This window comes from Balaenoptera musculus, chromosome 6 (genome assembly GCF_009873245.2).
Source record: "Balaenoptera musculus isolate JJ_BM4_2016_0621 chromosome 6, mBalMus1.pri.v3, whole genome shotgun sequence".
Lineage (NCBI taxonomy): Eukaryota > Metazoa > Chordata > Mammalia > Artiodactyla > Balaenopteridae > Balaenoptera > Balaenoptera musculus.
Window position 1 is genome coordinate 92955802 of NC_045790.1, and position 21659 is coordinate 92977460.

At 42.1% G+C, this 21659-nt stretch overlaps 1 protein-coding gene across 6 annotated transcripts in view; it reads left to right on the forward strand.

Moving 5' to 3' along the window:
- PALM2AKAP2 (PALM2 and AKAP2 fusion) overlaps positions 1-21659 on the forward strand; it is a 502216-nt gene that overhangs the window by 229137 nt on the left and 251420 nt on the right. For all 6 annotated transcript variants that reach the window (XM_036854498.1, XM_036854497.1, XM_036854502.1 and 3 more), the window contains 2 exons: positions 5636-5716; positions 16316-16446. In XM_036854498.1, the coding sequence (XP_036710393.1) occupies positions 5636-5716; positions 16316-16446 (212 nt within the window). The remainder of the gene's footprint in view (positions 1-5635; positions 5717-16315; positions 16447-21659) is intronic.

Genomic DNA, 21659 nt, shown 5'->3' on the forward strand with positions numbered 1-21659 from the left:
GATTTTGCCTTGATTAAGGGAAGGAGAAGTCTGGGAAGCAGCAAGCTCGCCAGGTGAGGAGCATGGCCTGGACCAAGCAAGCAAGCATCAGGAAGCCAACGGTGGCCCCCTCGAACTTGCTGTACTATGACTCATATCTAACTCTGTACACAGGCTGATTGCACATCTTACCTCTTGTCCAGTCAGGAGTGATTTCAAGACCTAACTCCATCACTGTGGAAGGGGACATAAAGAATCCCACAATAGCCATAGATGCAAAAGTGTCCTTGTGACAGGGCTAAGCCCAGAGTCTTCATCAGATAGAACACAGATGAGAACATGCTGATACTGATGCCTGGCTGCATATGTTAACAACTCTTTGATTTCTAGCTTCAACCCAATATGGAGTTTCCTCAGGGGAGATATGAATACAGAATAAATGGGAAAGCACCACTTTCCCACTGTTGCCCGTTCCTGCACCAGCACTCTCTGTGTGGCTCAAAGCCAAGATACCATATTGCCCCACCCTCTAGATCCTATTAGTCCTGAGCCTCATCAATTCTACTTGTATTGTCCTTTTCTTCCCAATCTGATTGGAACAGCTCTGAGCTAGGATGGGCTTGTTAGTTCATCCATGCCCACCATACCCCAGGGTGAATGTTGCATCCTCCTAAGACATTTTTAAAATGTATTTTTTACTGAGGTATAGTTGATTTACAGTGTAATGTTAATTTCTGGTGTACAGCAAAGTGATTCAGCTATATATATATATGTGTATATATATATATATATATGTGTGTATATATATATATATATATATATATATATATATATTCTTTTTCATATTCTTTTCCATTATGGTTTATCACAGGATATTGAGTATATTTCCCTGTGCTATACAGTAGGACCTTGTTGTCTATCCATTCTATGTATAACAGTTTGCATCTGCTAACCCCAAACTCCCCCACCCCACATCGTGGCAATCCATCCTTCCCCCATTACCCCTCCCCCCGGCAACCACAAGTCTTTGCTCTATGTCTGTGTGTCTGTTTCTGCTTGGTGAATAAGTGCATTTGTGTCATACTTCAGATTCCACATATAAGTGATATCATATCGTATTTGTCTTTCTCTTTCTGGCTTCACTTAGTATGATAATCTCTAGGTCCATCCATGTTTCTGCAAATGGCATTATTTCATTCTTTTTTATGGCTGAGTAGTATTCTATTGTACATATATATATATATATATATATATATATATATATATATATATTCCATTGTATATGTACAGACACAGCACATCTTCTTTATCCGTTCATCTGTCAGTAGACGTTTAGATTGTTTCCATGTCTCGGCTATTGTTAAGTAGTGGTGCTGTGAACACTGGGGTGCATGTATCTTTTCAAATGATAGTTTTGTCTGGATACATGCCCAGGAGTGGGATTGCTGGATCATATGGTGACTCTATTTTTAGTTTTTTGAGGAACCTCCAGACTGTTCTCCATAGTGGCTGCACCAATTTACATTCCCACCAACAGTGTAGGACTTCTAAGGCATTTAATGATCTTTTCATCCAGAGGTCAGCAGACTATGAAGCTGGGCTAAATCTGGCCCCCACCTGTGTTTGTCAATGAAGGCTCATTAGAGCACAGACACGCTCATTTATTTATAGATTGTCTACAGCTGTTTTTGTACTGCAATGGCAGCATTGAGTAGTTGCAACAGAGACTTTCCCACAAAACCTAGAATGTTTACTATCTGGCCATTTATAGGAAATGTATCCCAATTCCTATCAATCCATCCTATATACCAGTGCCAGATAATGTTCCTAAGATGCCATTTCACCGTATTACTCTTTTGCTTAGCACCCTACAATGAGGTTACATTGTCCATGTAATAAAATCCAAGCTTCTTGGCCTGGCACCCAAGGCCCTCAGAGGTCTAGTCCTAGCCAGTCTTTTGAATCATCGATCTCTATTCCTAAAGGCAAGCCCTGCACCTGAGTTTTATTTCTCTCCTCATTGTCCCTGGAATATGCAGTGTATTTCTACCCTTACTCACACATTCCTTGGAATGTGCTGCCCATTAATCTGTATCTACCTAATTCCTACCTTAGTTAGTTCCTTAAAGAACTAACTTAAAACCTGCATCTTTCACGATCGTATCTGTTCACAGTGACCACCAATGAGTCTACTCATATAAAGATTCCCCGCTTGTACCATCTGGTGATATTTCTTCTGTTCAAGGCATGGTTCCAGTATGATGGAGGGCAATGTGCAGAGTGAGAACTTTATGTGAACAAAGGCTCAGAAGTGGGAAAGCCTAGGAAGGGTTTGCAAATGACCAGATCTGTAATTAGAACATTGTCTTTGTCCATTCAGTCTTCTCTAATGAAATACCACAGAGTGGGTGGCTTATAAACAACCGAAATTTTTTTCTCACAGTTCTAAGAAGTCTAAGATCAAGGCACCCACCGATTTGGTGTCTAGTGGGGGCCTGCATCTGGTTCACAGGCAGCTGTCTTTGCTGGTGTGTCCTCACATCGTGGAAGGGGTGAAAGAGCTCTCTGGGGTCTCTTTATGAGAGCACTGATCTCATTCATGAGCTCCACCCTCATGACCTAATCACCTCCCAAAAGTCCCACCTCCTAATACCATTATCACCTTGGGGATTAAGTTTCAAAATACGAATTTTGGGGAGAACACAAACATTCAGTCTGTAGCACACACAGCACTCAATTAACATGGATGGAACTATTGAGTCATCAGCATCCTGTACCTGTGACATACTATTTTTTTTTTTTATTCTTTTTTTAAAAATTAATTAATTGCTGTGTTGGGTCTTCGTTGCTGCATGCGAACTTTCTCTAGTTGTGGCGAGCGGGGGCTACTCTTCGTTGCGGTATGTGGGTTTCTCATTGCGGTGGCTTCTCTTGTTGCAGAGCATGGGCTCTAGGCATGCAGGCTTCAGTAGTTGTGGCACGCAGGCCCAGTAGTTGTGGCTCGTGGGCTCTAGGGCGCAGGCTCAGTAGTTGTGGCGCACGGGCTTAGTTGCTTCTCAGCATGTGGGATCTTCCTGGACCAGGGCTCGAACCCGTGTCCCCTGCATTGGCAGGCAGATTCTTAACCACTGTGCCACCAGGGAAGTCCCCGACATACTATGTTTTGATTCTGGATTTAAATATAGGACAACTCCGTACCTTGATAGACCATGGGAATGAAAGATAAAGTCCAGTAAACCTACTGTTGAGAAATTCTAGAATAAAGAGATAGTGGCTGGTTCTGGAGGTCCTTGCTTTGTCATTGGCACCTTTTAAAATTTTTATTTATTTATTTTTTTATTGAAGTATAGTTGATTTGCAGTGTTGTTATAATCTCTGCTGTACAGCAAAGTGACTCAATTATACGCATATGGACATTCTTTTTTTAATATTCTTTTCCATCATGGTTTATCACAGGATATTGAATATAGTTCTCTGTGCTATACAGTAGGACCTTGTTGTTTATCCATTCTATATATAATAGTTTGCATCTGCTAATCCCAAACTCCCATTACTTCCCTCCCCCACCTCCCTCCCCCTTGGCAACCACAAGTCTGTTCTCTATGTCTGTGAGTCTGTTTCTGTTTTGCAGATAAGTTCATTTGTACCGTATTTTAGATTCTACATATAAGTGATATCATATGGTGTTTGTCTTTCTCTTTCTGACTTACTTCACTTAGTATGATAATCTCTAGGTCTACCCATATTGCTGCAAATGGCATCATTTCATTCTTCTTTATGGCTGAATAGTATTCCATTGTACATATGTACCATATCTTCTTTATCCTTTCATCTGTTGATGGACATTAGGTTGTTTCCACGTTTTGGCTATTGTGAATAGTGCAGCTATGAACTTCGGGGTGTGTGTATCTTTTTGAATTATAGTTTTGTCCGGGTACATGCCCAGGAGTGGGATTCATATGATAATTCTATTTTTGGTTTTCTGAGGAACCTCCAGACTGTTTTCCGTAGTGGCTGCACTTACTTATATTCCTTTGAGATGCTGGATGGGTGGGCTCTCCTCACTGGTCCTCACTTTTCCCATCTGCTGCCATATATTGTGTGTTCTTGGGCATCCTCTGGGATTAGCAGCATCCGTGATGCACCATAGATTGGAGTTCTTTGGTAAATAGTAAGTTCCTAAAATGTCCTCAGGCCTCACTTTGCCAGGGAGGTTATGTCCCTGACTTGGATATTATGTCCCAGTGGCTTGAGATTATAAGCTACTATTTCTTAAAAGTCTGTGCATTACACAGAATAACTTGGTTATAACATAACTTATTACTATGTTGATTTGAATAGCAGTGGTACAAGCACATCCCCAGAAACATAGCAACTACATAAAATAAAAGCTTCCCTTAACACAGAGCAGAGCAACCAGGCTTTTACATTATTGTCTTCTCCAGGATTTGGCTGTTGTAGTGTAAAATGCCATTATGTCTTGTCCAACAAGTTTCCCCTGCATATGTGAGTAAAGGGAAATAATCCATTGCAGTAAATGTCTCAATAAACCACCCCCTTATGCACTTTGGAAACAAAACATTGAACAAGTAAGCTATCATAAGGGCAATCCTTTCTATTCTTCAATTAATCACTTTTATGTGATATTTATTATCTATATTGGAGATGTATAGAGAAGAAAAATACTAAGCATACACTCCAATGGAACAGTTATGCTCTGAATAAAAGGGAAATACATCCCTTTAAAACCAGTTTCTAGGCATTGCCTAGAAGTAAACATGTGACAGTAAGTGTAATGGCAAATAATGTTTATTCAGCATTTACTGTGTGCCAGGTCATTGTTCTAGGTCCTTTACATATATCATCTCATTTAATCCGTGCCCCAGCCATATGGTTTAGGTACAATTCTTATCTCCTCTTTATGCGAGAGAAGACTTAGATCCAGGGAGGTAAAAGAATTCGTCAGAGGTCATACAAGTAGCAAATAGAAAAGCTGGGAGGTGGACCCAGGCAGACCAAGTCTAGACTTCACATTTACCATAACCTCAGCAAGCCCTCCCAACCTGAAGTGCTCCCTCCAAGATGAACTTTAACAAAGATCACCCATCTAATTTGCATTGTTTGGTAGGTTCAACTGGATGATTTGTCCTATAAAATTTGAAATTGCATTGCATTATTTATATGTAGGATTTTGATAACAGGAATCTAACCCCAGAATTTCCCCATTTATTCTGTCATCTTTGCAGTTGATAACAACCTCTGTCTTCACAATTGAGATATTTTTATTCTTTGTCTCTAAATTAACACTGCACAGAACATGACTCTGTGTGTGTGTGTGTGTGCGTGTGTGTGTGTGTGTGTGTGTGTGTGTGTGTGTGTGTAGAAGCTGCCTTTTCTTCTGGATTAAATTGTTGCAGCTTGGCTGAGTGAAGAGAATTTCTCCCACTCACCGAGCCCACAGCAGACATGTTAAGAGAAGGCTGCTGCTTACAACACACCCAGACACGGAGGGGCAGGTGACAACGGTGTGTGTGCCCAGCATCTCTGGAAGGGTCTCTACAGATGTGTACAGCTGCTGCTGCTTCCTACCTCCAAATTCCTGGAGCCAACACCCACCCACTCTTACAGCCTCTCTCTCTCTCTTTTTATTTTCAAGGAAAAAAGAAAGAGGCAGACGGAAATAGAAGGCAAGCGCCAAGAGCTGGACGAGCAGATACTTCTGCTGCAGCATTCCAAGGTAAGCGGCTGATCCCACAAACCTGTTCCGTTATTAGACATGCAGATCACACGCCAGAGAGCTGGGCAGAGCCTGCCCTGGTGTGAAGGTGCTGCCGTGGGCTGCACCAGCCCTTTTTCATTGTCAGGAAACCATCTCTGGGCTTGTGAATTTCTCAAATTCAGGGCATTGTTACAGCATTCATTCCAATTTCTGCAAGCATGATGAGCTGATAGGTGCCTGTGGATGGGTTGGGGGTGTGTGTGCCTGTGAACCGTGGTGGTTATATATAGAAATTGGAGGAGAATTTCCACATGGTGGGTGAGGCAGCGTTCCAGGGCTGTGTCTCCAGTACATAGATGCTGTGTGTGTGTGTGTGTATACAGAGGTTCCCAAAGATACATTTAACATGCTCTTTATTAAATTAAAAATATTAATCTTTTCTTTCTTGATCTGGAGAAGAGGGAGATAAGAGCAGTATGGTCTGATAAATGAGCAGTGCTGTGCACTTCAGGTTATTCATGTGTTTTCTTTCTACTTTAACAATTTTGAAAGTGTCCTGTTAGAACACTGTCAAAGACAGTATTGAAATGGTTTGACTTGATTGGTTTCCATTGCACCATGAGAGAGAGAGAGATGCTTATTTATTTATTTTTCTTTAAAACATAATGCACTTAAGCACCATAATTGATGACAACCCAGGAGAAAGCTCTGTCACTGTCACAAGGACTCCAGTGGTTGCAGAATGTTGCTTTCTGCAGGCTCAGAGAATAGTGTGTCCAGTGGCCAGCTGGGAGTTGCTGCTTGCTTTTCACTGCTCCTGGGCTTTTTTAGAAAAACCCTCTCGTGCTCACACCTGACATTACATGTACAGAAATTGCATCGCTCAGAGGGCTAGTTGGGAAGGTGGGGCTGACTCTCCAGGTGATGCTGGGTGTGGATTATTTTTTAACAAGATGAACCTTTACGGTTGCATTTCCCATTCTTTTCTAGAAGACGGAGTTGTGCTGAATGAATCCTCAGAATAAAATTATCAGCAAGCGAGTTCCTGATTTTAAATAGCAGCATGAGGGGATGTAGGGACATGTGTATGCATATGGCTGATTCACTTTGTTGTGCAACAGAAACTAACACAGTATTGTGAAGCAATTATACTCTAATAAAGATCTATTAAAATAAAAAAATAAATAGCAGCATGACCTAAATCTGCTTCACATATTTATCAGTTCACCGTTAACTTGAACTAGAGAAAGGTGTTTTAAAGGAAGAATGGCAGCACGATACTGAGAATATTGCCTGTTTCTTTCTGCTCATCATGTAAATCCATTTATGGACCTTTCTTTGTAGGAAGCTTGCGTGTACCCTGTCTGCCACTACTCTTTCCTTACCGCATTCCTGCGGGAGGATTGAAGGCTAAAGTAAGCATCCTCTTCTTACAGAGAGGCGGGGCTTAAACACACTTAATAGAACCGAGTGAATTGTTCAAGGTCAATCTGGACAGAGCTGGATCTCTGGCTCAGAGTATAGTCAACTCACTCCTTATAAGAGACCAAAATGTATTAAATCTCATCAAATTCTTGCTTAAAAGGTGAACTTTTGAACAAGAAGAGTGAAAGAATGAGAGGCTGTTTTTGACTAGACAGACTCCCTCCTCTTTCAGCTCACTGCGGTCCTTTGCTTCTGCATTCCTTGAATCAAAAGTCAGGCAATAAATGTATGTCAGAAGATCATAAGACATTTTGTCTTTGATCATAAGGCAAAAGTTTCTTTTGTCTTACCTTTCATCTTTCTGGGTGTCAAATAAGATACCAAGGATTCATTCATTGCTGATCCAGTCCAGTGTTATAATATTCTTTTCATATTCCATCTGTCCATTTTTCATCCATCCGTCCATCCATCCAATCAACAGAAACAACAGTACAGATGACTTAGTATTGCATGGGGGAGCAGTGAGATTCCTTCAAAGGCTTAGAAACAAGGGAATAAGGTAGTTCTCTATGGTTATCCTGCTAAAATTCTCACACAGTTGATGAGATTGACTATTTAAGGGAACACCCAGCACTTTCACCAAGGTTACCTTGCTATGCCTGGGGAGAAAGGATTGGAAATGATGGAAATTTAATAAGTGGAGACCAGTGCATTATAATTTCTCTTGCTGGGGAAGACCTCTGTAGTAAGGGTGGACCACTAGCCTTGAGCAATGAAAAAGGGAAGCTCAGAGGTTGCAAAGGTGGTTTATTGGGTGCTACCCTGGAGAGAGACCCCAGCTCTGGGAGGTCCCGAGTGTCTCTGCTCTGGGGAGGGTGGCGTCTGCAGTAAGGTGAGGACAGTCACTGGCCTCACCGTGATGCAGGTGACACTTCCCTCATGAGTCTGCCCCTCTTTGTTCTGAGTCCATCCTCCCCAAAATAGAGTTATTTTAATATAAGGAGGGTGGTGCCTGATTGAGAGAGATGATCACTTCAGGCGCGAGAAGTGAATATGTTCTACCTTAAATCAGTTAACTGTTGACTGACCTTAAATAATGTGAGTCATCTTCCCTGTGATCATTGTTTGGAGCTTGGCAGCCTCACTCCTGGATGGTAGTAAATTCATTGAGGTTATAGTTCCCCCGTGAGCTCTTGGTGGAGACTCAGCCAGCTTCCTGATGGCAGCATAGCACCCATGTCATCCCCGTGTCCATCCTCAATAATAGTCATCATTTTCTTTTAGTGTCCAATATGTGCCTTTAAATACATCCCCTCAATAATGACCACATCGTAGATACTACTCTCCCCGTCCTACAGGTGAGGAAACAAACTGGTGAGATCAAGTAATCTGCCCAAGAACAGGGAGACTCTGAGTGGGGGAGCCCGATTGAACCCCAGCACTGTCTCCATAACCATGCTTTCTCCAGGACACTGTTTCCTCCAAATGAAATAATTTGTCTAGAAAGATGTCAGTTAACTATCATCACTGTCTCTTTTACTCTAAGTATATTTTCATGGGCTCTGGAAAATTTGGACCGTGTGGAGATGTGCCACAGTGATGATTCGTAGTTCCTTGAAGTAGAAAATGTTAAGAAATATGTCAGGAATTGCTATTTATTTTAGCATTTTTCAAAATTCCAGATGTGCTCTAAGAAAAATTATTCTCAGTGCAAAGTTAAATGGAAAAGCATTAGAATTTGATTTCATATTTATTAAGCTATAATTCTCATTATCAAATAGTCTTTGAATGCTTATTCTCATGCAATGGGATATGAATTATTTAGACAGATTCACTGGTCTCTTGTCGAAACAAATAAATTTTGCAATGCAATCATCTTGATACTTATATATTTGACTAATATATTTCCTAATTGCAATAGTTAGGGCTATATAGTAACTCCACAAAATGGAATATCATTACTTTTTATATGAATGATAAGCAAATTCTATAAGACGATGAAGAAAATGTTGAAATATTAGCTGCTACACCCCAGTGATTAGGAAACCTCCAGGTACTTTGACGTCCTAGCCAAATTAAACTCAGATTTCTTTTTATAAGATCCTTAGCTGTATTGAGTATCTGATATTTGTGATGCAAGAATTTCCAAGAAATGCTCACATAGGGGACCAGTAGGCAATTTTAATAGCTGTATTACTTTTGCTGATTATAAAAGGAAGGAATGTATGATCATTGCAAGAGTGAAATTCAAAAGTACTGCAAAATATAAAGAAAAACATATCAATTGTCTGCTCACCACCCAGATATAACCCAATATATTTTTATGGATTAAGATATGGAACCCTTACCACAGGCCTCATCAGCCTGTGAGTAAAATGAAATTATATTAACATTAGTCTCCAAAATGCATTAGCCTTTATCTCTTTTTTGATTTTTGTATTTAAATTTTGTATTTAAATTTTGTATTTAAATTCTCATGCAAAATTTTATAATTTTTATGAAGTCACATCTAACATTCATTTACTTTATAATTTCTGACCTTGATGTCATCCTTGGAAAGAAAATCTTCATCTCAGACACTTATCTATGATGTTTCTTACACTTCAGTAGTTTTAGGATTAAAATCTAGAATTTATTTTCCTGTAAGGAATAAGATAGGAATAACTTTACTTTTTACTGATGGTGAGACAGTAGCTTCAACATGATTTGTTGATTAATTCATCCTTTTCCCCACTGATTTAAATGTCTTCTTTATTATATACATATTTCCCACTTATACTCGAGTCTGCTATTTGTGGGTTCTTTTTATTCCATTAATCTGCCATTCCTGGGCCAACTCCATTCTCTTTAATCCCTCTAGCCTTTTAATATATTATAATATTTCATAAAGCAAGAGCCATCATTATTCTTCTTCTGAAAAATTGTCTTGGCTTTTAATTCCATGGAAACAATTACTTATTTTTATTGTTTTTATTATATGACTTGTGATCATGTGAGTTTAAAACAATAAATCAACTATTGGATTATACCAGACAGACTGAATTTAATATTCCCTTTTGCCCCTTGGTTGAATTGCCAGAGATCTGTCTCTTTCATTGGTCATTTCAAGGTCCCAGCAAGAAAAGGCACTCAGTACGTATTGCCACATGAATCCCTTTGGGACTGTCACATTTATAAAGGTTTGTATAACAGTCAGCATGGTCAGAATCCAATTGCTAATAACCACATCTTCAGTACGTAAGCTGTCTTTGAATTATTTATTCATGAGCAGGAACCCTGACTAGAGATTTTTTCTAATCCAAGCCATGAAAATTGTCATTATATTTTAAAAACCACAGCCTTTTCTCTCCAGAAGACTGAATGGAAAAAAGAAAAAAAATCAAAGAATGAATTGTGACCCTGCGAGATATTTATTGTCAACCCACCAAGGTCATTTGCTGAATAGCCCGAAGGTATCAGGAGCCTTGCTTGCAAAGACATTACAGTGTTTCTCACTATTATGAACCCTTGAAACTAATTTTAGACTTTTCTTGGTTGTTAGTCTGTGCAAAAGGCCAAGTTCAAATTTGAAAATATTGACCAGGCAGGCAGGGTACATGATGTAAAGGAACTTTATGTCTCATTCTTTTCCCCATCACATCTCCCCCCGGCCCCGTAAACAGAGCTTGAGTGGAAGTTAAAACTTGGTTTCTTCTATCGGAAGTCTTGGATCGCTTTTGTGTGGCCTGAATCATGTAACAAAACCAAAGATCTTATTGGGAGTCAATGGGGAGGAAGGGATGTGATGGGTAGGGGGGAAGGAGAATAGAGAAGGGGACACAAGTGCATGAGAACACAACACAACCATTGTGCCACCCTATGTTTAAGCCATTTTTTATTAGGAGATGGAATTTAGCCAGATTCCCAACATCACCCACTAACGCAGCCAATGTCAGCTTTAGCCCGATTACAGGTGGATGAATGATTTGGAGTAAAAAGTAAAATCACAACAATATAAGAAGAAATCACAGGTAAATAAGTCTTAGAATGAGAAAGTCTTGGCTAATTTTTACACCAAAGCCTGAACTATAAGGCAAAAAAGATTGCTAGATAATGACTTTATAAAAATGACAAATGAGCAGAAAAAGATTTGGAGACTTACTGATTCATCTCCCACTTTCCACTGTCCCCCACTCACACCGGACACTCCTCACTGCTTAGCTGGATCACCTTGAAAAGTTGCTTTTAGCCTAGTTACCTTATCTGTAGATTAAAAAGGTTTGATTAGACAATCTTGAAGGTCACCAAACTCTGTCCCACTTCCCAGCTATGACATTTGTCATCCCTCCACCTCGAATGCCCTTCCTTGCATCTCAGATCTCAGCTCAAACGTTTAAGTACTCAGAGAGATCTTTCCCACCTAAAGTGTCCTCCCTCGGTCCCTGTTTGTCACATCATCCTGCCTACCTCCTGCCATGCATGTATCATAGTCTGAAATTATCTTGCATCCATGTTTATTGGAATGAAGACTTGGTGAGAGTGGGGACTTGCCTGTCTTCCCGAGAGGTGTCTTCAGACCTGGCAGAGTGCCTGGCATGTAGGGGATGGATGGGGACCCGGCTGTTCCTGAGATGGGGGATGCAGGAGGAGAGACAGGTTTGCAAGAGGATGAGTAGTTCCTTTTGGCTAGCCAGCGGGAAAGCTTATTGCATTCCTCAGACATTTGGATAGTCCTCATGCAGTGCTACTCAGACTGTGGTCCTCGGTCTGGTGACATCAGTGACAGCATCAACTGGGAGCTTGTTAAAATTCAGACTCCCAGGCCTTATCCCCGATTCACAGAGTCAACATCTCTGTGCGCAGGGCCCTGGAATCTGTGTTATAGCAAGCCCTCCTGGGAATGCTCATACAGACTGTAAGTTTGAGAGGCTCTGTTCTAGTTTTGTTTTCCGAGGCTGGACCGGCCCACAGAGCAAGAACCAGATTTACTTCAGGAGGTCTCTCCATCGGCCTTTCAGGAGACCTGTCAAGACTCCGTGTGTCAACTGCCAGCTCCCCGTCTGCTGCTTCTTTGTCTTGACTCTTCACTGTTGCCTCCACTTGACAAATGCGAAGTTTTGACAGTTCTTAGTACCTGCACGCTTTGATAGACTTTTTTTTTTTTTTTGATGTGTGTTACTTGGACAATAAGGGCATAAGAAAAGAAAACTTTTTAGTTTTAGTTTTCACTTCTGCTGAGCTCTGCTTGTCACTAAATTCTGAAACACTCAGGCGGCCAATGAGAGCCAGAGCGACACAGGGAAGGTGGTGCTTTTGGCGGACGTGCGTGATCAGTACACACAGGTGCCTTACATCCGAGGCCCTAACACAGTCAGCTCTAGGGTACAAGACGAGGGGATCTGGAGTAGGTTAAGGAAGCCTCTGGAGGCAAATGGATTTGAATTGGTGGTTTTCCCTGACAGCAATTACTTTGGGGCCAAGTGAAAACTCAACTAAGCTTTTTTGTTTTTGTAATGTCAAAACACCTTTGTGAAACAGACTTCCCCGAGACCAGGCCCACTGTCTTGTTCTGTTAGATCCTCTCTTCCTAGCTCCAGCTGTTGGGGATGTTTTGGTGATGTCACTGCTGTATCCAGCGAAGAGACAGATCTGGGGGCACATATGCTTTTGGTGTTCATGGTCACCAGGCTGCTTTTGTCAGAGGTACTGACCAATGGCTGGGGCTAAATCAGCCAGAAAATGGGGTGGGGCGGGGTAATTCAACCCTTCCCTTGGTGGCAGGAGGCACTGGGTGAAGAAGAGCAGACAGAACATTCCCCAAATCAGCCACTTCCTCGCATTTCAAGAAGCCCTGGCTTGTAGAGCATCTCCTGCTGGGGCACAGAAAGCTGGGACTCTCCATGGCTGCCTTTCCATAAGGGTCCACACACCAAGTCTGAGGTTGCCAGCATATCAGTCTCCCAAAATCCTGAGGTTTTTACCTTCCACGGGTGGAACTAGGTTAATGTCAAACATTTTAGCACAGGAAGCTCTCTGAAAGGGTGACCCCTTCCTCCCAAGTAATCCGAGTGAAAGACAATCGAGAATTTTCCAATTCACCCATTCACTCATTCATTGGCTGGAACTGAGCCAGGTGAGACAATGAGATGCAAAAGTGAATAAGGAATGGCCTTAGCCACTGAGGAGCTGGGAGTCTACAGGGGGGACAGATATAAAAAGAAATAATTTGAGGGCAATCTAAAGAATGCTCTAGGAGTTCCCTGGTGGTCCAGTGGTTAGGACTTGGCGTTTTCACTGCTGTGGCCTGGGTTCCATCCCTGGTCGGGAAACTAAGATCCCACAAGCCGTGTGGTGCAGCCAAATAAATAAATAAATAAAATTTTAAAAATAAAGAATGCTCTAGAATATGTTCTCCACTATAGGAGACACTAATCCTGCCAGCAGAAGTGGAGGAAGGCTTCTCAGGTGGCATTTTACCTGCTCTTTCTCAGGTGAAAAGAGGAGAGACCAAGGGAACAGGACGAACGACACGAATAAACATTCCTATAGTACTAAGTATAGACCCAGCACTTTTAATATATGAACTCGTTTAAATCCTCATAACACACCTCTGAGATGAGCACAGTTGTTGTGTCCATTTTACGGATGAGGAAACTGAGGCTCAGTGAGGCTAAGGGCCTGTCCTAGGTCACACAGCTAGTAAAGGGCAGACTGGCTCCAGAATCCAGACTGTTAACCATTGTTCAACCTGGTCTCTTGCCATATGCGAGTGTGATCTCCCTGGAGAATTTTGAGTGGCTTGAGTGGAGAATGGTGGTTCTGAGGGTTTTGTTTGTTTGTTTGTTTTTTCCTTCTGCAGCCCACTTAGGAAGAGAAACTAATTTACCCCACCCATTCCCACTTTCCAGTGAGGGGTGGGGGGAATCTCTGTAATAAAGCTTCGGAAAATGTAGTAGTTTGCTAGGGCTGCCATAACAAATTCCACAGACTGGGTGTCCTAAACAACAGAAATGTATTTTCCCACAATTCTAGAGGCTAGAAGTACAAGATCAAGGTGTCAGCAGGGTTAGTTTCTTCTAATGCCCTCTCCTTGGCTTGTTGATGGCTGTCTTCCTCAGGTGTCTTTACACGATCTTTCTGCGCTTGTCTGTGTCCTAATCTCCTCTTTTTATAAGCACACCAGTCATATTGGATTAGAGCCCATCCCAATGACCTCATTTAACGTTAATTTCCTCTTTAAAAACCCTATTTCCAAAATAGTCACATTCTGCAGTAGTGGGGCTTAAGACTTCAACCTATGAATTTGGGGGCGGGGACACAATTCAGCCCACAGGAGAGCCACGAACATACACAAATTGCACCATGAGCTTTCCACACATGATTTTATATTATTAAACAATGCCCTATAAATTTTTAAGTATTTTTTTACACTTTCCTGAGTAGTAGTTGCAAACTATTTATAACGTGTTTACTGGCAACATGTTAGCAATGATGTGTAACTGTTTAAGCACATTGGGGTGAGAGGGTGGTTCCTGTCTGCAATCACTTTAGCCGTACAGTTAGGAATCACATGTGAACAAACTGGTGTCTTTAATGAATGCAAAGCTGCAGCTCAAGAGCTATAAATATGCCTCTCTATGCACTCTAAGAGTGACCAAACAAATCTCCACCAACGACTTGTAATTCAAAAGGAAGAATAACACCAGTGAAAACTATGGCCACCTGGATACCACCCTGATGATGCGTTGCTAACAAAAGGTCCAACCAGAAGTGCAGGAATTCCAGCCACCAGAACTTGCTCCTGTACATCCAGCTCCTGTACATCTTGCTCCATGGTGCTGAATGGTTGCCTGACTTCTCAGTAGAATGGCAGATCAGAACCATTAATGAATTCTAATTTACTATTGCTAAATGTTAGTAATTTTTAGTGACTCATTTTATAGGTTCATAATAAATAGCCCTTAATCCCATGTAAAGTGAGAGTCTATGGACTTGTGTATCTTTTGCTTGTAAGAGCTATCGAAAGGAAACTAGTAGTCTGAATTGTGTGTCCACAATGTTAGAGACATAGTCCATTCTCTTACTTCCGTAAATCATATTTAATTGGTTCCAAGCCATGCATGACCTGGCTCTTAGTCGTCATGAGAGCTCCCTTTCTTTCACTTCCTCACCCTAACGAATGAGATCAAACGAGATTCAGATAGAGGGGGTGCCAGGGAGCCAGAGAACCTAGCACTTAGTCTATGTTGACTGGCTTCAAGGCCATTATTCCTGTCCTTGCTGGGAAGAACTTGTCGCATGCCCTTCTTCTGGCAGAATTGGTGATGCATCCTCACACTGGTCCATTCCCATGACCACCGACCTGCCCACAGGGATGCTCAGCCATGATGTCCAGCCTCTGGCAAACATCCAGTGACCACCAAATGCCATCTAGGGAACCCAAATCAAAAATCCTCTCCTATGCCTTACATGCTTTGCTCTTCATTTTAGGGAGTTTCAACATGCCTTTCTCTTGAGCTGTTTTCATTTCCCTTCTCAAAGCACTAATCAATCACTCCCTCCTAACCACTGACCCAAAACACGAAAACTTTTCATTTCACTCCACGATTATATTGGTTCACCGACACAGGTGGGGTGCATAATTTTAGTACCATTAAGAGACAACTGCTGAGGATGGTTGGGAGTCATTAAAAATGAGTTTTTAAGAAGAGGCGCGACATAGATTAATCTTTTAAAAAGAGCACGTTAAGATGGACTGGATATTACAGTGATCTTAGGAAATGTTATAACGGAACTGTAGTTGCATAGAAAAATGTCCTTATTTTTTAGAGACTCGTATTAAAATATTTATGGGTGCCATGTCATGATGTTTGTTATTTACTTTAAAATGCTTTGGTGGAAAGAATATATGGGAAAATACGGCAAAATGTTTATAGTTGTGAAATCCAGATGAGATTACACAGGCAAGCATCATATAGTTTCCTCTGTTTTTCTGTATGTTTTCAAATTTTTTAATAATAGAAAAGTGGAAACCAATCCTTTTGGCGGCTCTCTGGGACTTAGGCGAGAGAGGCAAGTAGGGGGCCAAGTAGTGAGAAGCGATTCAGGCGGACACTGATGAGGGGCGGAGCTAAGATGGAGGCACCGAGGAGGGAGAGGAGGGTGTGGACTGAAAGGTATCATCTAGTCTGTTCTCTTCGCTCATTCCCACAGTCCAAAGTGCTTCGCGAAAAATGGCTGCTGCAGGGTGTACCTGCTGGAACTGCGGAAGAGGAGGAAGCCAGGCGGCGGCAGTCTGAGGAGGATGAGTTAAGAGTCAAACAACTTGAAGGTAACATTCAGAGGTAGGTGGTTTCCAGCCCAGACCCCCAAGCTGTGGCTTTACAGTGCAGTAACCACCGCTCTCCTCTACGGGGCGTTTCTCAATGCCGTCACCTTTTCCCAGGGCTTTAGAATTATCTTCCTCAACAGAATAGGTACGTTGTTGCCACTGAAACTTTTCCATATAACCCAGAATTTTGACTCTGAGTACTAAGTATTGTATTGGGCTGTCACACAGTACAGTGATGTCTTCATGGACCAACTAGGTGTGGTAAGCAGCTTGCCCCTTCACTAAATGTCCCCTTTTTGAGTTCTTCTGTCAGCTTTGTCTTTTTCCTTCTTGAGCTCAGGCTGTTAGCTGTTAGTGGGTCTGTTGTCAAATTTGCTACATTTGATCAATTTGAAATGGGAAAACTGTAGCCAAGGGTCTTGGAATTGAAACTGAGGGCACTCCTGTGAGCTGTGTGCCTGGGCTCTAAAAATTAACTTTGTATTGTCGAGTTTCAGTGCTCAGAGGGTGAGTTGCTTCCTTTATGGTCCTCAACCAGGTTCTGAACATTTCAGTTTGGGAGATAAGTGACCTTTCTATGGCCAGTGGCTGGCCAGGCTCAGACAGAAGCAAAATAAATGTAGGTTTCCACTTGGGAACTGTAGCCACGCCAGGTCCCAGGACACCCAGCCAGAGATGTGAGATGGTGGGGGAAGGTGGTGTGTGGAGATGCCTTAGAACGAAATCTCCCCCGCCACCTTATCCCACCAAATTCTGCTGGAAATCTCACCTTGGAGAGGGTCATCTCTTTCTCCTGAGGTTTTGAGCTCTTTTAAAATACAAAGAGTAATAACTAACTTGCTACCGGTCATTTGTACCCAAGAGTGAATGAACCTGGTGAGGGTACCTAGGGGACCCCAATAGCATCACCAAAGGGAAAAGCAGACCGACTGTAAGCCCCAAAGGTCTGTGTCCCTATTTTGCTTGAGCCCTTATGCGCCTTACAGAGTTCTCAGAGCAGCTTGCCCAGGCTTTGCTTGTGGGGGAAACTGGCTAAGAAAAAGTTTATATGGGATGTGTGTATGTGTGTGTACGTGTACATATACATACACACACATACACGTACACACACACACTTAAAATACAAAGGAGAAAGGCTAAATAATATATATACATATATATATAACATTGGAAAGGCTAAATTATATGTTAGTGTGTGTATGTGTATATATATACATATATATATATGTATATATATACCATTAGAAGAAGAAATTTTAATCCTGTAAATACTGACATCAAGCTTGTGAGGACAAGTACCTCCAGAACCCCAGGAAGAGAAGGGACTTCATGTTAGATGCCCAGAAGATAGAAAGGGGAGGGGGTGGAATGAAGTAGCTCAGAGTCCTGAGCCTTGGGGATTCCCTCTCCTCAGAAGTGGCTCGGCTTGCTGCATCTTAGACAAGATGAGGGAGCCAAGGATCATGGGAAATATTGACAGTCAATTGGAGAGGAAAAGGTAGCTCTGAGACATGGTTTTATAGGAGGTTTGTTTCTAAGTCTCAAAGTGGCAAGTCCATGGCGCTTTCAGCTGCAGAGACAGTTGATACCGTGTAGCATCTCTTTACCTTTACTCTTGTTAAAAGTTCCAGTCCATTTCCTATCTCTTTCTTACTACACTACACTACACATGGGTCTGGCACCAAGCACATGCTCCATAGCTGTTTGTTGAATGAAAGGATTGGGGCTGGGACCCCTGCCTGGCAGAGGGAGGCTGGGGAATTACTCTCCAGTCCAAGTTGGCAGAATTCTAGGAACCAAGTGGCCTGGGCACTGTCTATTCACAGCAGGAACCATGATTCAGGTTCACATGGGGCAGCATTATACTGCTGAGGAGTTCTAGGCAGGATGAAGAAACAGGGATGAGAATTGCAGGCTCCCTCTGGTATGGAGGGAGACAGTATACGCCTGGATGGGCAGAAAATTTGATTTAAAATTGTTTTTTTAAAACCTGGATATCTTTTCTCACTGAGCCTGACATGTGCATTCATTTCATGTAGTAGGTATTATTACAGATGGAAGGCAGACAGGATTTGGAAAGTAGGATAAAACCAGCTCTATGACCTTTTCTGATTTTCTTAAATGGCATCAGAAAACGTGGTCTTCAACCACATTGGCGGTTTCACTTTGGCTTGAATACAAATATATTGTTGTTCTAGCCCCATAGGTGGTAACTCTCACCTGTGATGAGCCATTACACGTGGGAGAGGAGTCTTAAATCAAGACTCAGTTTGGGCTAAATTAATCATTGGAGCGAGATGTAAGAGTTAGGAGCTGGTTTGTGGTTCAGGTGGGCATGACCATACTCCGAAAAATAAAGAGAATCTCTTTTTATCCTTTGAGTCAACAGAAGAAAGAGCTCATTCAGTGCATGCAGGCAATCTCTTGGAGGCCATTTAAGGGAGAGATTCCCAAGCCAGAAGGAAAGAAATCATAACAGCCTAAAGGGGTGGGGGTGGGATGCTTAGGCCTGGATTCAGGAGTCATTTCCTTCTGCCATAACCACGGCTTTGCAGGACATCGGCCAAATGGGCGTTGGCCATTTGTTGGAGAATGAGCTGTGTTCCCTGGAGCTGCTTTTCTGTAGGAGCAGGGCTGCCAATGGGCATCATTTCCTCCTTAGGGCCTCTTGAGGGAGGAGTTTCTTCCTACCTTAGATGTCAGTTTCTGCTTCCCTTCATCTTACTCGCAACTTCTCTTCTACAGTATTTAGCATCTTTAAGCTCCAGTCCCAAGGGAAGAAAGGAGCTCTCCCCGCTCCTTCCTTAAAGGATACTCAGTCACCTAAGACACTTTCCTGAAGTCAAGCATTGGTTCTCTCTCACACACTTAGTCACTTGAACTGCTTTAAAGGTTCATTGTAAACCTAAGCATCCTCCAGTCTTACAAGGTCTTTGGGGTTTGGCTGGCCTGACTCTGCTAATTTTGGCCGAGCTCGGCTAAGAGACTCGAAGCTGTAGGTTGGATGCGCCTGCTCTTATTTTCCCTGCGCTAATGAACTAATCGTGACAATTTCCTTTTATGGCAATGACAGAGGTGCAAGGGGGCCGAACAGGCACAAGGCGTAGGCTCAGAACTGCCGTGAGCCATTAGCCAAAGCAAGTCAATGGCTAATCCCAAAACCCAGGGAAGAGGTAGACAGTCAACCTTTAGAGAAAGGAACTCAGAGTTATGGGGCAAAGGGTACAGATACAGGAAAGGGTGAAAATGGGTACTAATCCTTCAATCTTCCAGAAGCATGATTGTTCAATTAGAAACTGCAAGCATTAGGGAAAACTGACCAGCAGGAGGGAAAGTACAGAATAGCCCAATGAATGAGAAAGAGGATGAACTGAAACAACTCAAGAATTCAGAGGAAAAGGAAGAAAAGAATAAAGGAAAATATGAGTGGCTTTGAAATAAGATCTGATCTTTATGTAATAGGAATCCTGGGAACTGTCTGCAGGTCAAATGCAGCAGAACCACTAAATTAAGGAATTCTAAAGGAAAATTTCTTTGTTTGAATGGGAACATTAATTTGTAGATCTTAAGATTTGGGTCCACTTGTCTAAGTCCTCCCCCAGCAACAAATTAGATTTTCCTGAAGAGACATATGAACTCTTTTCAAACTATATTAGTATATAATATAAATGTACTAAAATATATTAGTTCATTTAGGCCCTGAAGGTATATTATTCCCTTTGGTGAATCAGGAGTAGCTTGAAGAACCTGATGGAGCAGTAGAGAATAGCAATCCAAGAGCAGGGAGAATGCCTGCAAGGAAAGATTAAGGGAAATCAGGGTCAGTTAGTTTAGAACAAGAGAAGATAATGATAGCAACCTAACTCAGAACTTCAAGTGTATGTAGGATTTAGGCCACATCTGAATTCTTTATGTGTTGGCCATTCTGAATATGATAAAGACTTAAAATAAAGCACGAGAATTTGCGCTTAGACGTATGTCTGTTTCCCTAGATATCTTCAAGAAGAAAGAACATAACCACCTTTCTAATTCTGATTCCAAAATTCTTTACAGTGCCAGTAGCCATACAAGAAGTTCCAGGTTTAAAGACATGTTTTCTTCCAAAATGTTATTTGTAAATTGGCGGTGATTTGGAACTGAGAATGTTGTCTGTCTTTTAAAACTATTATATGTGGTGCTTAGGTTTTTAGGGCAGCCCACAAGGAGGAGGGGAGGAAGAAGGGAAAGAAGGAAGGAGGGAAGGAAGGAAGGAAGGGAGGGAGGGAGGGAGGGAGGGAGGGAAAAATGTAACTAGACTATTAAATCTGGGCGTTAGAATTACTTGGGAATAAAAATATGAATTCCCAGGCCTCATTCCAGGAAATTTGGATTCAGTGACCGAGGTGAGGAGCCCTGTAATTTATGTTTTTCAAACAGTGCTCCAGGTAATTCTTTTGCACGGTCAGGTTCAAGAACAATCGCTATAAATGGAAAAAAGCGTAGATCATAAGTGAAATCCCATTATAATACCTGTAAACCCTCAAGGCAAGTGAGAAGTAAATAGTGTTTGGAAGAAAATTGATTTCACCCAAACAGATAAAGAAGGACAACCCTGACCCTTGATTTCAGACTGATTCAAAGCCTTAGTACTCTGACTCAAGGAAATTTGAACCCTGCTTTGGGACTCCTGTAGGTGGGAATAAAGCTGTCTCTCTGGCATTGGGCTGAAGTCTGTCTACCATAGGTCCCGCCGTGGAACCAAGCTTTTTCATTTGAACTTGATTGGAAACAGCCTTGGTTTACCAAACTAAATTGATACCCGTCAGGAAAGATGGCTGCTACCATTTTTCAAAGGTTTCTGGCTGAAATTAGGAGCACGATAGCCTTGAATTCATGACTTCAGTGATGACAAATGATACATCAATTGTCAAATTCTTTTTTTTTTTTTTTTAGAAATTCACGTTCTTTTATTTATTTATTTATTTATTTATGATTGTGTTGAGTCTTCGTTTCTGTGCGAGGGCTTTCTCTAGTTGCGGCAAGCGGGGGCCACTCTTCATCGCGGTGCGCGGGCCTCTCACCATCGCGGCCTCTCTTGTTGCGGAGCACAGGCTCCAGACGCGCAGGCTCAGTAATTGTGGCTCACGGGCCCAGTTGCTCCGTGGCATGTGGGATCTTCCCAGACCAGGGCTCGAACCCGTGTCCCCTGCATTGGCAGGCAGATTCTCAACCACTGCGCCACCAGGG